At 39.5% G+C, this 15,575-nt stretch overlaps 2 protein-coding genes across 15 annotated transcripts in view; one reads left to right on the top strand and one right to left on the bottom strand.

Annotated features, from left to right (window-relative positions):
- CLN5 (CLN5 lysosomal BMP synthase) overlaps positions 1 to 7,853 on the top strand; it is a 44,545-nt gene extending 36,692 nt beyond the window's left edge. Inside the window, exons 5-6 of the mRNA XM_060636921.3 lie at positions 6,101 to 6,186; positions 7,263 to 7,853. Of these exons, the coding sequence (XP_060492904.3) occupies positions 6,101 to 6,149 (49 nt within the window). The 3' untranslated portion in view covers positions 6,150 to 6,186; positions 7,263 to 7,853. The remainder of the gene's footprint in view (positions 1 to 6,100; positions 6,187 to 7,262) is intronic.
- A 1,757-nt stretch (positions 7,854 to 9,610) lies between these two features.
- The window catches only part of MYCBP2 (MYC binding protein 2), a 282,639-nt gene continuing 276,674 nt past the window's right edge, over positions 9,611 to 15,575 (bottom strand). For all 14 annotated transcript variants that reach the window (XM_078432585.2, XM_078432586.2, XM_060636897.3 and 11 more), the window contains one exon: positions 9,611 to 10,445. In XM_078432585.2, coding sequence (XP_078288711.1) covers positions 10,330 to 10,445 — 116 coding nt within the window. In that variant the 3' untranslated portion in view covers positions 9,611 to 10,329. The remainder of the gene's footprint in view (positions 10,446 to 15,575) is intronic.

The raw sequence follows: 15,575 nt of genomic DNA, 5'->3' as shown, positions 1-15,575 counted from the left end.
ATTACTACACGAGTTAGAAAATAAGTCATAACAGAGATTAAGAAATGTCTTTGTTGTAAGATAATTAAAATACCACATATATTAGTATTTAATCATACATCAGTAGAAAAACATCTATACCAACACTTAAAATGAAATTCAGAGTTTTAAATATAGCTATCCAGAAATAAGGACAATTCAACAAAAGCAAAGTATTTAAATCAATAAGTCGAAAGAAAAAGAAAAGCAGGAAAAAGCCAAAACATTCAGAACAAATGTATAATGATAGTCTACAAGGTGGCCACCCCGTATTCCTCCCTTCCCCACAGCATCATGCTGTGCCCCACATTAGGTATGAAGTCCAGTCACCTTGCCCTTGAACCCAGGCTTGCCCTGGTGATTTGCTTTACTGGTAGCACAAGACAGAAGTGATGTTTTAAAACTTCTGAGGCTAGATCATAAGAAACCTTACAGCCTTCATTTGGGTCTTTTGGAATGCTTACTCTTTGCATAGTGTGTCAGAACAATCGGTCACCATATTATAAAAAGACAAAGCCTCATGGAGCAGTGCACAGTGAGTCCACAGAAACTTGAGAGATAATAATACACTGTTTTAACCCATTAAGCGTTGAGTGGTTTGTCATATAGTAGTGGATAATTGGAAAAGATTTAATAATAAAGACAAGGGAAGGAATCCATAAAATAGGAAAAAAAAATAGAGAAGATTGTAATAAACAAAAGCTGTTTCAAATAAAAGTGAATAAGGTAGATGCAACTCCGGTCAGATTGATTAAGAAAAAAAAAGGTTGCAAATTGAAAAGAATAGAATTTTTAAAAGGAGAAACAAATACAGCCACCACAGATATTTAAAATTATAAAAGTATGATATATTAACTAATAAACTTGAAAGCCTAGATAAATTAATTCCTAGAAAAATATAAAATGCCTAAGTTGGCAGGAAGAAGTAGAGAAGTTGAATAAAACAATAGTCTTTGTAGTAATTATCAAAGCCCTCTCCCCCCAAATAGCCCTAGGCCCTGATGGAATTACAAGTGAGCCCTACCAGATTTCCAAGAAAGAGTTAACCCTTCTATCTGATACAAGTTACTGGAGAAAAAGATGAAGAGGAAAAGCTGCCCAGGTCATTTCATGATGCAAGTATAATCATGATTCCCAAACCAAATACAGAAAAGAAAACTATAGTCCCACTTGTCTTACAAAAACACGTGCAGAAGTTCTAAAAGAAATATTAGTTAATCAAATCCAATAATGTACTACTAAAACTAAAAAATAAATAAATATTTAAAATTTAAATAAATAAGACAAAAAGTAAACAAAAGTGACAATAACACTCCAGAGGCCCCTGTCCTTTTGCCTTTTTCACAACACATAATTGCCAGCTGGCATATAATAGACATAATGTATATCTGTTTAATGTCTGTCTCCCTTACTAGAATATAAGCGCTAGGAAAATGTGAACCTGGGGTCTGTTTTGTTCATGGATCCTAGGCTCCTACGACAGTTCCTGGCTCAGTAAATGTTTCTTTGAATAAAGAAAGAATAGGACAGGACAGGGCTTATGTTGGTATTACACACTGCAGTGCCTGAACATGAGCCTTATTGTGATTCAAATCTGTCATGGGGAATAATTAGACAGGCAGTTTGATGTCACAAGGAGGGGAGAATCTCAAGAGGTAAACAGGATGGTGACAAGAAAATAGTTATAAGTGAGCTTGCTTATGGACCAGAGGACCCAAATTATACAGAGTTCTGTGCTTTTCTGACTCACCAATTTCACATGTCCTCCTGGGAATGGGAAACCTCATGGCAAACAGGAAATCTGTTCATAGAACACAGAAGAAAGAAACTGTAGCTCCTGTGGTCCTCCTCCTCCTTCTTCCCCTCCTACCTCCTCCTTCCATTCTTCTTCCTCCTCCTCCTCTCTCTCTCATTCTCCTCCTCCCACCTTCTCCTTGCTTCTTCTTCCTCCTCCTCCTTTCTTCTTCCTTCTTCTTCTCTTCCTCCTTTTTTTTCTTTACTGTCTACAAGGAGCTTGGTGGTTGCAAAGGAGGGAAAAAAAACCCTCCGTCCTTCTATAGCTGTCTAAACTATTGGGATAACACCCACTGGTGAGATTAGAAAATGTTATGTACAATTATGTATGAATAGGTTCCTAATAATAAGACTAACATTGTATACAAAGGTGCTGAGGGCATTCCTACAATAGGAATAGACAGGGAAAGCTCATTCATTTAAGAGGTCAGTTTTGAATCAAATCTTGAAGAAAGTAATGGGATTTGGCAGAAGAGGGGCAAGCAATCTATCCAAGTGGCAAGAAAAGCACAGAGTTAGTAAGTTCACAGAATCATGGGGAACCTGGGTGGCTCAGTTGGTTAAGTATCCAACTCTTGATTTTGGCTCAGGTCATGATCTCATGATTTGTGAGATCCAACCCTGAGTTGCACTCTACGCTGACTGTGCAGAGCCTGCTTGGGATTCTCTGTCTGCCTCTCTCTCTGCTCTTCCCTTGTTTGCATACTCTCACTCTCTCAAAATAAGTAAACTTAAAAAAAAAAAAAAGTAATTCTTAAAAAAAAACAAAAGACCACAGAATCATAATTAGAAGGTCATCATGTTCACTTCCTATCCAGGACTGAAGTCTGTAAGGGCATCTGTAGTGGACACCTATTCACATGTCTATCTAGCAGCTCCTTGGTGGGGAGCCCTTCCCCATCTATTTGGTTTTAGTCATAGCTTCCTGTAGCTCGTGAACCTGGCCCCTATGCATCCAGTCTAAGACAGTCTTGCCCCAAGGAATTCAGAATTAATTCTGGAAGGAAGGAAGGAATTAGTCCCTTCCTTGAATGCTTGGACTTGTAATATTTAGACCCAGAAGCAATAGGTGGTCATTTTCTACCACATGGTCTGGATGCTCTGCATTGAGATGCTCTGCAGTGAGAAAGAAGAACAAAATAGATGCAGAGAGGGGCACCTGTGTGGCTCAGTCGGTTGAGCACCATACTTCAGCTCAGGTCATGATCTAATGGTTCATGAGTTCGAGCCCTGCATCTGGCTTGCTTCTGTTAGCCCAGACTCTGCTTCAGATCCTCTATCCCCACCCTCCGCTCTCTCTGCCTTTCCCCCACTCATGCTGTTTCTCTCAAAAATGAATAAACATTGGGGCGCCTGGGTGGCTGAGTCGGTTGAGCGTCCGACTGCAGCTCAGGTCATGATCTCACAGTTTGTGAGTTTGAGGCCCGCATGGGGCTCTGTGCTGACAGCTGAGAGCCTGGAGCCTGCTTCAGATTCTGTGTCTCCCTCTCTCTGCCCCTCCCCCACTCATGCTCTGTCTCTCTCTCTGTAAAAAGTGAATAAACATTAAAAAAAATTTTTTTTTTTAATGAATAAACATTAAAAAAAAATAGATGCAGAGAGAGGACCTACAAGAGACACAGCCAGACAGAGCCCCCAGCCCTGGAGGTATCCCAGTGATTGCATTTGTTTTGTTTGTTTTTTGCTTACTGAAGTTATTTTGAATTTGCTTTCTTTTGCTTGCAATCAAAACTCCCAACCAGTATACACGTGACCTGGAAAGGCTCCTCCTTGGGTCTCACATGATGTTTCCTTTTACCTGAAAGGTGACTGTGGAATTTGGTCTCACTGTGTCCCATGTCTGGGCACGTGGGTGGGAAGTGGCATCTTCTCCGTAGCTGCCATTAACTGAGGGTGATTCTGCCTCGTTATACAGGGATGGTGGAAGGCTGGGATGGGCCTGGCTCGGCTGGAGTCCCGGGAAAGTGAGTGGGCATGATGACTGCCTCTTTTTCCTGCCATCCACATGGACAGGTCCACCACAATCTTACTATAAGAAAGACACATGCAGTTCTTTCCCGAGGGGCAGGCGGCTCTCCCAAGATCCTGTTCTGCGTTCACAGGATGTGCAAGCTGGAACAAACTACTCGACATTTTTTGTGCTTCAGTGTCCTCACCTGTCAAGTGGGAATAATAATAATAAAAATAACAATATCTACCACGCAGAGTTGTCATTAGAACTGAGTTAATGCATGTAAAGCATGTGGGTCAGCGGCAGGCATACAGTAAATGCCCAGTAAATGTTAGTCAGCGCTGCTATCATTATTACTGGTTCTGATTCCTCTGGTGAGGACGCTCACTCCTCTAGGATGGCTTGCCTCAGCAACACCACTTCTCTGGGTTTTTCCAGAGAAAAATAGCCTAATGAAACTATTTCGTTTTAGGCCATCTCTATTTTAATTCTGTCTAGGGTTAGATTGTAAGCTTCTCAAAGGGAAGAAGTGACAGGAACCTTGTCTTTCAAGCCACTGTCTGACCCATTTTCTGCATTATCTTCCCAAAACACGTGTCTTTCCTCAAAAAAAATCTGAAGATCAGTGACAAAATTCAGACTGTCGAGAGTGGGATTCTAAGCCGGTATTGTTTATTAGAAATATATACAGGTCACAGATGCAATTTAAAATTTTCTAAATTAAAAAAAATTTAATTTTCTAAATTAAAAAAAAAGTAAAAAGGGACAGGTAAAATGAACTTTAATAATATGTGTTATTTAACCAAGTCAGTCCCAACTATTATATTTCAATATGTAAGCAATTTAAAAAATAACTTGATAGTTTCAATTCTTTGCCTTTTAGTACTAAATCTTTGCAAACCCTTGGGCTGGTTGTTTAACCTCTGTGAGTCTGAGTTGCCTCATCTGCCAAAGAAAAACAGTTGTTCACAGGTTTGTGGAAGGAGAAAGTGTGATAATGCCCATGAAGCCCATTGTATTTGTTCTTACTGCTGCTGTAACATATTACCACAGACTTAGTGGTTTCAAACAATACAGATTTATTAATGTATATAGGTCTGGAGACCAAAGTCCAAATGGGCTAAAATCAAGATGCTGGTAAAGCTGCATTCCATCTAGAGGCTCTAGTGGAAAATGTGTCTCGTTACCTTTTGCAGCTTCGACAGGCTGCTTGCATTCCTTGCGGGCTCACCCCTTCATCCATCTTCAAAGCCAAGCAGTGTAGGGTCTTCTAGGCTCTTTCTCTGGCTTTGTTCTTCTTGCCACATTTTTCCCATATTAGGACTCACATGTGATTACACTGGGCCTGCTGGATTAATCCAGGAAACTCTGCCCATGTCAAGGCCTATACCCTTAATCACATCTGCAAAGTTCCTTTTGCTGCTAGAGGCCACCTAGTCACATCTCCCGGGGATTAGGACATGGGCATCTTTGGGGGCTGTTATTCTGCCTCCCATGCTCATGCATTGGCACAGGGGTTGGCTACTGTAAGCCCTCAACAAATATTCTCTCGTTAGAAAACCTCGATTATAGTTCTTAACAACAGTGTATTATTTACACGCTTTTGTTATTTGTGTTCTGTGAAGGTCTTATCTCTAGCACTTGGCCCACCACGTTGCACATATTCATGTTCATCGAGTAACTTCTATGTGTAAATCATGGTTACTAAGCAGCTGGGAACACAGTTCCCACCCTCATGAGCATGCACTGTCAACTGTGGATACAGAACGGTGCTCAAATATTTATTAAATGGATTAATAAAGCAAAACAGCTTACGTCCACTTCAGGGGAAACATCATTGGTTTGGTTTTTACCCTGCTCTCTCCCTGGGATGCTCTTTCCTACTTTTGCTTGTCAAAATTTATCAATTCTTGGAGCACCTGTGTGGTGCAGTCAGTTGAGTGTCCAACTCTTGATATCTACTCGGGTCATGATCTCACAGTTCATGAGTTTGAGCCCTGCATCAGGCTCTGATCCCTACTTGGAATTCTGTCTCTCCTTCTCTCTGCCCCTCCCCCACTTGTTCTCTCTCTCTCTCTGTCTCAAAATAAATAAATAAACATTAAAAAAATAAAAAAAAATGATCCATTCAAGACTAGGCTCCTATACCTGCACTTTGCTTTTTTTGAGGAAATGGACATTGCCAGTTGTAACTGAACATGCTTCCTGTCTTGCCTTGTTAGCCAAGAAACTTGTTTCAAAATTTTTGGCCTGTTCTCTAGCAACTACCTAAGACTATGTGGTTACTTACTTGACACTCATCTCTAACCTTAGGTTTCCTTTCATAATTTTTTTCAGCGTAACTCCCTTCAGTATTTACCTATTACAGTCTCTGAATTTTTTCTAAGCTACCTTACGTCATTTGTGAAATGAAGACACCGTGAGTAAGTCATTTAAAATCTAGTACCCTCCTGTGTCAGTCAGGCCCTCTGGGAAAAGATGCCAAGATAGAGTTAGAAGTGCAGTAAGTCTGTTTGGGGTAGTGCCTATGAGAGATGAAAGGGCAAGGGTGCAGTGAGAATGGAGGGCCGTCAGACTGTGACTTGGGTGTGGCATCTATGAAATGGTAGAGAGAAGGAAGGTCGGGTAGGAAGAGCTTCCAATTGTAGCGCGGCTCTAAGAAAGTCTGGGCTGGCCCAGGTCCTGGTGGTTTGCCCAGAAGGGAGCGCTGCCTTGGGCAGAAATGGCCAGGTCCTAGCTCTCCACAGCCCTGCCACTGGCCAGGGCTTCCCCGGGGAGAGTGCAGCTTTGGACCAAATGCTGTGGCAGGTGTGGAGCTGGAGGCTGTCATCTAACCACGCTCTGTGACGTAGGGGCCGCCCCACAAGGAGATCTGAGCTGTGCACCTCCACATCTAGATTGCACGCTTCTGGAGGCAAACACTGTCATGTTCCCTTTGTAACTTTGCCTGTGTTGCAAGTGTCCAGTTACTATTTCATAAATTACTTTTTGTCATTGAACCAGTTTGGTGATGTAATAGCAATAGCATGATGTGGGAGAAAGAGCTTGGGTTTTAGAGACAAAAAGAACTGGATTCACATCTCAGGGTTTTTTTTTTTTTCAGACAAATCTAGATTAGATTAGCTGGGATCTGATGCAAATCATTTAACTTCTCTAAGCCCTTAAAGTCATGAAATGAGATTAACCATGCTGTAGCCTACAGAATTGCTGGGAGGATTAAATGACATGCCTACAATTTGGTATCTGCCATTTAGGAGGTGTTGAATAAATGTTCTTTTCTCCTTTCACTTTCAAGTAAGATTTTATTGTGGGAGAAAGTGCTTGTGTAAATACTTTCTCATTTGACTTAGATTAGGTATTATTTTTTTCTAGGAAATTGTGATTAAAAAAGGGTAAGTGGCTTACTCAAGTTCACAAGTTGGCAGAGGCAGACGCAGGACCCAAACCCAAGCCTTCTGGCTTCAATTTCAGCTCTTTAAGTACTGTTGGTGTTTTTCAGGAAAACGAGCTGCAATGTCCCATCTGGGAGCTACTGTCAGAACCACATGACCATGTGCAGGTGGAACTCAGTGACCAAGTGGGGAGAGACGTTGGGGCTGAAAAGTCTGAAAAAGAAGGGGAATCAACACCTGTTGTGAATGGAAAGTGAACAGAGAATACAGATTTTTCAAGTAAGCTTATGGACTCTAAGAGTTTTTAGACCTAAGCAGTCTGGCCAGAAAACTGCTTAAAACATGGCTTTTCCTAGGCCTGCAAATATACCAGAAAAGGGTTTCTTTCCGGATTCCCTAACTCCTGCTATTGTGATTCTGTTGTTTCTTGTCTTTTTCTTGGTGCAGAGTACGCTTGAGCCAAAAAGCATGCCAAGGCATTTCCCTTCTGTGCTTTGTCATAACTTATTCCTAAAGTTATTCCTAAAGTTATGTTCTCTGGTTTTGAGATGCTTGAGATATGATTAAATATAGCATCCTCATAAACAAAGGTAAGTTTTATCCTTTTGATTTCTAGAATGCTGATTTGAGATGGTTCATTCTACTCAAGCATCTTGTTAGTTTCCTGTTTCCTTTCTTTTCCATGCCAATTCACACACTGGAACTGATCAATCTGCCAGCTAAGTTAATAGATACAAAATGGTATTCTTTTCAGTTCTCAAGCGTCCGTGATGTCTCCTCTCTGTGTGACATTCTGAAGGTTGGCTTCATTCCTGTGGCCTGTGATTTTAAATCCTCTGTAATTACAATGGCCTCACCACATTCTCCCCTCCAGGTGTCCTGGATATTCCTAGGAACAGCTTCCATCTCTGCTCCTACTTTGTGTTTCTTGGAAACATTTAAAGTCAGTTCTGAGCCTGTACCTTCCTTCAGTCTTCTCCCACAGGACTTGGCATGGGATGAAGAGGACTGGGGAAGAAGGGAGACACAGCTTCCTAAGTAGATCCTGAGAGTTAGATTCTGGGGCTGAGGGGTTGTCTCGGGAGCAGGGTCATCCCTTTCTGATGCCTGTTGCCCAACATCCTCATGGCACAATGACTTGTTCTGAAGAAAAAGACTGTATTGCCCTGAAGGTTCTCAAATCTCTTTTGAACACAGGCAGCCAGTCCCAATTGGCCCTTTGAGGATATAAACATGCCTTCAGAACACTTTTCTTCTTAAAGCTCAAGATTTCTTCATGAAATATTAACCCAAGGTATTCTGCAGGTTCAGAGTGGATTAGTTCTGCCTGCAACCCTTTTAGCTTGGCTTGGAACCACCAAGAGTGCCCTTAATGACAACAGATTACTCCTGCTTTCAAACACATTGGGGCAATTAAGAACTGCTTGCAACTCTGAGGCAATATCACCCAATGCAAAGGGAGTTTGCATAATCCGCTTAAGAGATTTTAAAAGAAAGTGTTATTACTTTTTCAGTGATGGGTCAGATGTATCTTATTTAGATTAAGGGGGACCTTCTTCCTTGCTCAGCAAGCCCAAGAGCTTGCACATTCAGCAGATCCACAAACTGCATCATGAAGAGATCAATCTGTGATATTCCGATTTTATTTTTGCAGTAAAGTCTCCAACATCAGGAGTTAGACTACTCACACTGTTCTATTACATTTTAGAATGTTCTGCTTACATATTTTTTTTCTCATGCCTTTCTCTGCCCCTTGAAATGCTACTTATTCTTCAAGATGGAGCTCAAATGGCCTCTCAGCTATTCCTCTCCTAACAACAACAAAAACCATTAACAGCAATCTTTCCTAAAGCCTGAAGGGTAAGACTTGGGCATGTTTATGAAATTTATTAGAAGATTCTCTAAAGAGTTACCTGTGTTCAGATTTGATCTTTTCATTTTAAGTTTCTTCAAGGCAAACATTATATTGACGCATCAATTTATGTATTTCCAACAATGGGAATATAGAACAAAACTGAAAAAAAACTTTTGTCATTCTCATGAAATAAATAGAAACTGATTTATGATACTTATAAATAACAATTGTCAATTTTATGAGTTAACTATAAAAAAAGATCCACAGAAACACACTGTAGTCTGTGAAGAAGAGACAAGTGATTTTGTTGATGATAAAAGTCCAAAAAGGTTCTGGTTAGTAAGGTAGAGGTTGGTCAATTTCCTCGATGGTTTTTTTCCTGTCTTTGGCATGTGTCTGTTTATTAATACATATATTTATTTGTTCTTCCCAGTGTTTAATTAAGATTCCAAAATGTACTTCATTACTAGTCTTATTTTCCCTAAGAGTTATGAAAGTTATCATTGTGTTGTGTCAGTGAATTTTTTTACAAGGAAAATTGGATGGAATTTAGACCTTAGAGGTATTTAAATTTTGTTTCTGAAGAAACACCTCACACAGTTGTTAGACTTTATCACTGTATAAAAATGTACAGTGGTTTATTGACATGTACATTCCAATATGTTTACAGCTGCAAGATAATGAGGCACACTCAGTATTGCACTTCATTAAAATTTCAGGCTCAACTTAACCTAGAAGTTTAAATGAAACTGCATTTGTAATTTAGTAATTCTTATACAGAACAAACATTGATATCTTTATATACAGTGTGATACTTATTACATTTATATGCCAGTCCTAACACAATTTTTTTTTTTAAATAACAGTCTAGGAAATAAACCAGAATATTCTTCTTTTCATCCCCACCCGTGATGCAATTATACAGGATTACAAAAAAGGCAGTATACAATAAACAATGATTATTTTTCTTTTTTGCTTGAAAGCCAGCATCATTCTTAGTCCATGGGCATGGCGATTCTTTTATATCAATTATCTATAAATGTTCAATGCTTCACAGGCCAATGACGGTAATGGCCACATGCAAACACCTCACAAGTTTGATGTCTTGGTTCAAAAGAAAATAAACTGAAATAATGGGGAAACTTTCCATAGCAAGAATTATGTACATGGTATTTGGCATCCTTCTTGCACTGTGAATGGTTCATTTTCATGGATGTAAAAATGGTCCCGTCCTTATCCTGAGCAGAGTTTAAACTTTACCACATCCACTTGGGGGATGAAGGCAACTTCTTCTCTGTAGACAAAGGAATCTGAGTGTTCTAAAAAGTGTGAGCATTTCTGCACACTCCACAGCCCAGAGCAAATTCTTCCCCAGTGGGTGGATGAACAACATGGAGTGGACATTCAGTTCCTTCTAATTGTTTGCCTTTGGGACCTATATACATTTTGAAGGAGGCAAAAGCATGTAATTAAAAAAACACACACATATATACAAACCTAATGTAAATATAAATTACTGATAAGATATTCAAAGAAATAACAGGACTATGGTTACACAAATACAAATTTTAAAAATGACAGAATCTACCTACAACATCTTGCCTAGAAATCACCTCTATGAGCTATAGATTTTATTCTATTAATGAATGAGATACCTCATCTTAAACATTTTTATTTTTTTTAATGGAAGTACAGTTGACACACATGCTACTTTAATTTCAGGTGTGCAACATAATGCTTCCACACAGCTATACATTATGCTATGCTTACCCCAAGTGAGCCATACCATCTGTCACCATACAAAGCTATTATATTACCACTGACTAGATTTCCTATGTTATACCTTTCACTTTGGTGACTTTTTCATCCCATAACTAGAAGCCTGTATCTCCCACTCCCCTTCACCCATTTTGTGCCTACTTCCCCCATTCAGAACCATCAGACCGTTCTCTGTATATGGATGTTTCTGCTTTTTTGTTTCGTTTAGTTTTTTAGATTCCACATTTAAGCGAAATCATATGGCATTTGTCTTTCTCTGTTTGACTTATTTCTTATTACTTAGCATAATACCCTCTATGTCTCCATCCATGTTATCACAAAAGGGAAGATCTCTTTCTTTTTATGGCTGTGTAATATTCTACTCTGTGTGTGTGTGTGTGTGTGTGTGTGTGTGTGTGTGTGTATACACATCTTCTTTATCCATTTATCTCTTGATGGGCACCTGAGTTGCTTCTATATCTTGGCCATTGTAAATAATGTTATAATAAACATAGGAGTACATCTATCTTTTTGAATTAGTGTTTTCATTTTCTTTGGGTAAATACCCAGTAGTGGAATTACTGGATCATATGGTATTTCTATTTTAAATTTTTTGAGAAACCTCCATATTGTTTTCCACAGTGGCTGCACCAGTTTGCATTCCTACCAATAGTGCACGAAGGTTCCTTCTAGTCCACATCCTTGCCAACACTGGTTATTTCTTGTCTTTCTGATTCTAACCATTCTAATTGGTGTAGAGTGATACCTCATTGTGATTTTGTTTGGCATTTCCCTGATTAGTGAGGTTGAACATTAGATATATCATTTTAAAGCAAAGAACAATGAACAAAAATCGTCATGAAAATCTGTCAGTTCAGTTGAATTGAACACTATTCTGGATGAGAAAATATGGAGACTTTTTAATAGAATGTTTTTCTGCAGGTAAAAACAAATTTAAATGTAAATAAGCCATGTTAGTTCTCTGAAGAAAACGCACACACTGATGAAATGGAAAGACTGATTATTAAAGACTGTTATTTTAAAAGTATCTGAAGGAAGATTAGTAGAAAAATGAAAATCAGCTTAAATATATGAATGGTAACATAATATAAAATATAACAATCTGGAAGAAGCGCTTAGGGAAAAGAGAAACTTAATGAGGCTTAAAAATGTACATAAAACTATACTTTTCTATTTTAAAAGACTTGCTATATTATTGTGCTTCATGTCATGTGTTTCTTATCATTTAAAAAGGACTTTTAGGGGCACCTGGGTGGCTCAGTTAAGCGTCCAACTTCAGCTCAGGTCATGATCTCATGGTTCATGGGTTCGAGCCCCATGTCAGGCTCTGTGCTGACAGCTCAGAGCTTGAAGCCTGCTTTGGATTCTGTGTCTCCCTCTCTCTCTGCCCCTGCTTGTGCTCTGTTTCGTTATTTCTCAAAAATAAGTAAACATTAAAAAAAAAAAGTAAAGGACATTTAGCTCCTTTATAAATGAGGAACTTGACTGTGTAGGGAATCCTGGCTGGGCTTATACCTGAATACAGAGTCTCTAACAGCAGAGGAAGAAACAGAAGTATGCATTTGTTTCCTACAGCTAGTAACCAAAACAATAAATGTAAATTTTGACTCTGAAAGAAAAGTATGAGATTGGATGGAATAAGCTTACCCAGATGAATGGGGAATGAGATCTGAACTGAATTTATCTCTTCTAGGTTTAAAAGAAGGAAAACAGGAGGGATAAAAGGCTAGTGTTTATGAAGCTCTTAGCCTGGCACAGTATGTTAGCTGTTATTACTACCACCAAACAAGTACAAACTGCCTCTATCCATATAAGAGTAAGACCAAGGCAAGAGGGTAAGTATCACACTGAAGACAGGTCATCTCAGAGGGAGAAGTCAACTGCTGGTTTCAGCTACCAGACATAAGAGCAGCGGTTAAAACCTACAAAGGTAATTATTCCGGTTATAAATTATAGTGTGTATCAGTACCTGCCACCCCAAATCACACTGCACACTGATATTCTGCCCACCCCACTGGTGGGTGGGGGAGACTTGTCAGGAAGAGGGACACTCAAGTACACACCATAAATGATGGCTCCTGCAAACTGCAGTCCTTGTTTTTTTCTGGGAGAAAATAAACGGTCACTTACTCAACAAGTATTTACTCAGTGCCTAATGTGTGAATGGTGTTACATTAGGTGCTTGAGATGTAAAAATGAATAGTACATGGCCCCTATCTTCAAGGAGTTAGTAATCTAATCATGAAGATAAAAAATAGTAATATAATCATGATGCTAAAAAAAAATACAGTAAAAGTAAAAACAAAAGAAAAATCACCTGCAGACACTTGAGTGCTTGCTATTGAGGTACTGCTCTAGTACGTCAAGTCAATCTTCTACCAGTCATAGAGGCAGGAACTATTGTCCCCATTGTGCAGATAAGAAAAGTGAGGCAAAGTTAACTTAATCTTTCTTGATTCTTAGGTCCCTCATGTTTTATTTTAGTTTTTTTATTTGAAAAAAAAATTTTTAACATTTATTCATTTTTGAGAGACAGAGTGTGGGTGGGGGAGGGGTAGAGGGAGAGGGAGACACAGAATCTAAAGCAGGCTCGAGGCTCTGAGCTGTCAGCATGGAGCCTGACGTGGGGCTCAAACTCATGGACCGCGAGATCATGACCTGAACTGAAATTGGACGCTTAACCTACTGAGCCACCCAGGAACCCCTTAGGTCCCTCATCTTTTAAATAGGCACAGCAATATTTAACTCTAAGTATTCTGGCACTAAGAAGGTGGTTAATAATTATTTTAGAAAGTAACAGAGGAATGGTCTACTTTAACTTCTTAATCTGGACTCTTGTTCTTATCCATATATTAAAAATTGGAGGGGCGCCTGGGTGGCGCAGTCGGTTAAGCGTCCGACTTCAGCCAGGTCACGATCTCGCGGTCCGTGAGTTCGAGCCCCGTGTCAGGCTCTGGGCTGATGGCTCGGAGCCTGGAGCCTGTTTCCGATTCTGTGTCTCCCTCTCTCTCTGCCCCTCCCCCGTTCATGCTCTGTCTCTCTCTCTGTCCCAAAAATAAATAAAAAACGTTGAAAAAAAAAAAATTGGAATTAATGGGTTGACAGTGGTTACAGAATCAATCCCTCCGTCCTTCTAAGTAAAATGTATGGCCATCTTCCCTGCTGATTTCACTGTGGGGTCTGCTTTAATTCTATTCCAGTTCTCTATAGGAATGGATGAGTTAATGAGTTAGATGAATGTGAAAGGCTGGGAGAGCATGCCTCAGTCTAAGTGTTATGATCTTAGGCCAGCTACTGAATTTCTCTGGGCCTTAACTTTCTATCTGTGAAGGTGACAGTAACACCAGCTACCTTGTAGGTTGTAAAAACTAGGTAAGAAAATGTATGTGAAAATGCCCAGGATTGATGTCAGTTCCCTCCTGTCATCTCTGTAAATCCTCTCCTGCCTCATCCCTCTGGCTCATGGTTGTTTCCAGGGTGAAGTCCCTGTACTGGCAGAGCTCGGTGATCATGTGAATGTGTGAGGGAAGCCTTGCCTTTGCTGGAACCTCTCAGTGACTATCCACCTCTGTGTTCTCCACACTTGTTTTATTGCTAGCTAACCTCTTGATTAATTTTAGTGTTTGGTTGTTGTTTTGTCTTTGTTTCTGAACATAGAAGAAACTTTCTTTCATTAAGTAAAAATGTGAATTTTCCCTGATGATATTGCTTGCCTCTAAACTTTCTCAACTAGAAGCTGCTTATCTCTTGAGCTCCTCTGTGTCATGAAGCCAGGAAGCAAGACCGACTCTCCTGGTTCCCATTTACTTCTAGACCACTGACTTACAACTTTCAATTCAATAACCCTCTTCCCGCGAAACTAACATGAGCCAGAAAACTGCCCCTATGGTACTTCCTTCATTTGCTGACCTCCAGCTCACCACCCTCCTCTAGCTATTACATTTCACATCTTTATGCTGGCCATTATCCTAAACACCTAGCCTCGCGTTATTCTGACCTTGCTTCTTTCAAAGTCTACTACATCTACTTTAAAATAAAAAATTCTTTTTAGAGGGGAAAGAGTGTAACAATTTCTATTTACCATGAACAATCTTTTATCTATTTAACATAAACAAAATAGCAAAAGTAGCTATACTCAAAAAAAAAAAAAACCCTACTTATTCTTTCTGAATAGATAATATATTTCTCATGGCTTAAAAATCAAAATGTTAAAACACTGTATACATTGAGTCACCTTTCTCCCATCTCTACCTATCTTCCTGGTTTTTCCCAATAGTAAATTAATTTTATTAATTTCTAGTGTATCTTTCCACAGTTTTTTAAAGGCAAATATAAACAAATATGAGCATATATTTTCATTTTCCCCTTTCCTACAAGACAGCAGACTATATACCTTGTTTTGTAAATTGATTTTTCTTTTTTTCTTTAAAAGTTTTCATTAAAAATTTTTTTATGTTTAGTTATTTTTGAGAGAGAAAGACAGTGCAAGTGGGGTAGGGGCAGAGAGAGAGGGAGACACAGAATCCAAAGACGGCTCCAGGCTCTGAACTGTCAGCACAGAGCCTGACGTGGGACTTGAACTCACAAACTGTGAGACCATGACCTGAGCTGAAGTTGGATGCCTAACCAACTAAGCCACTCACACGCCCCTGTAACTTGATTTTTCACGTAACAGTCTCCTACACATCTTTCCATATGAGTACATAGAAACTCCATCCTCATCACCATTTTCTCTTTTTGATGGTGCACAGTACTTAGTGTGTAACCACCCTCCTGCTGGACACCT

The sequence above is a fragment of the Panthera onca genome, chromosome A1 (assembly GCF_046562875.1).
Source record: "Panthera onca isolate mPanOnc1 chromosome A1, mPanOnc1 haplotype 2, whole genome shotgun sequence".
NCBI lineage: Eukaryota > Metazoa > Chordata > Mammalia > Carnivora > Felidae > Panthera > Panthera onca.
The sequence above is the reverse complement of the archived record's forward strand: the minus strand, read 5'-3'. Positions and strand labels throughout refer to the sequence as shown.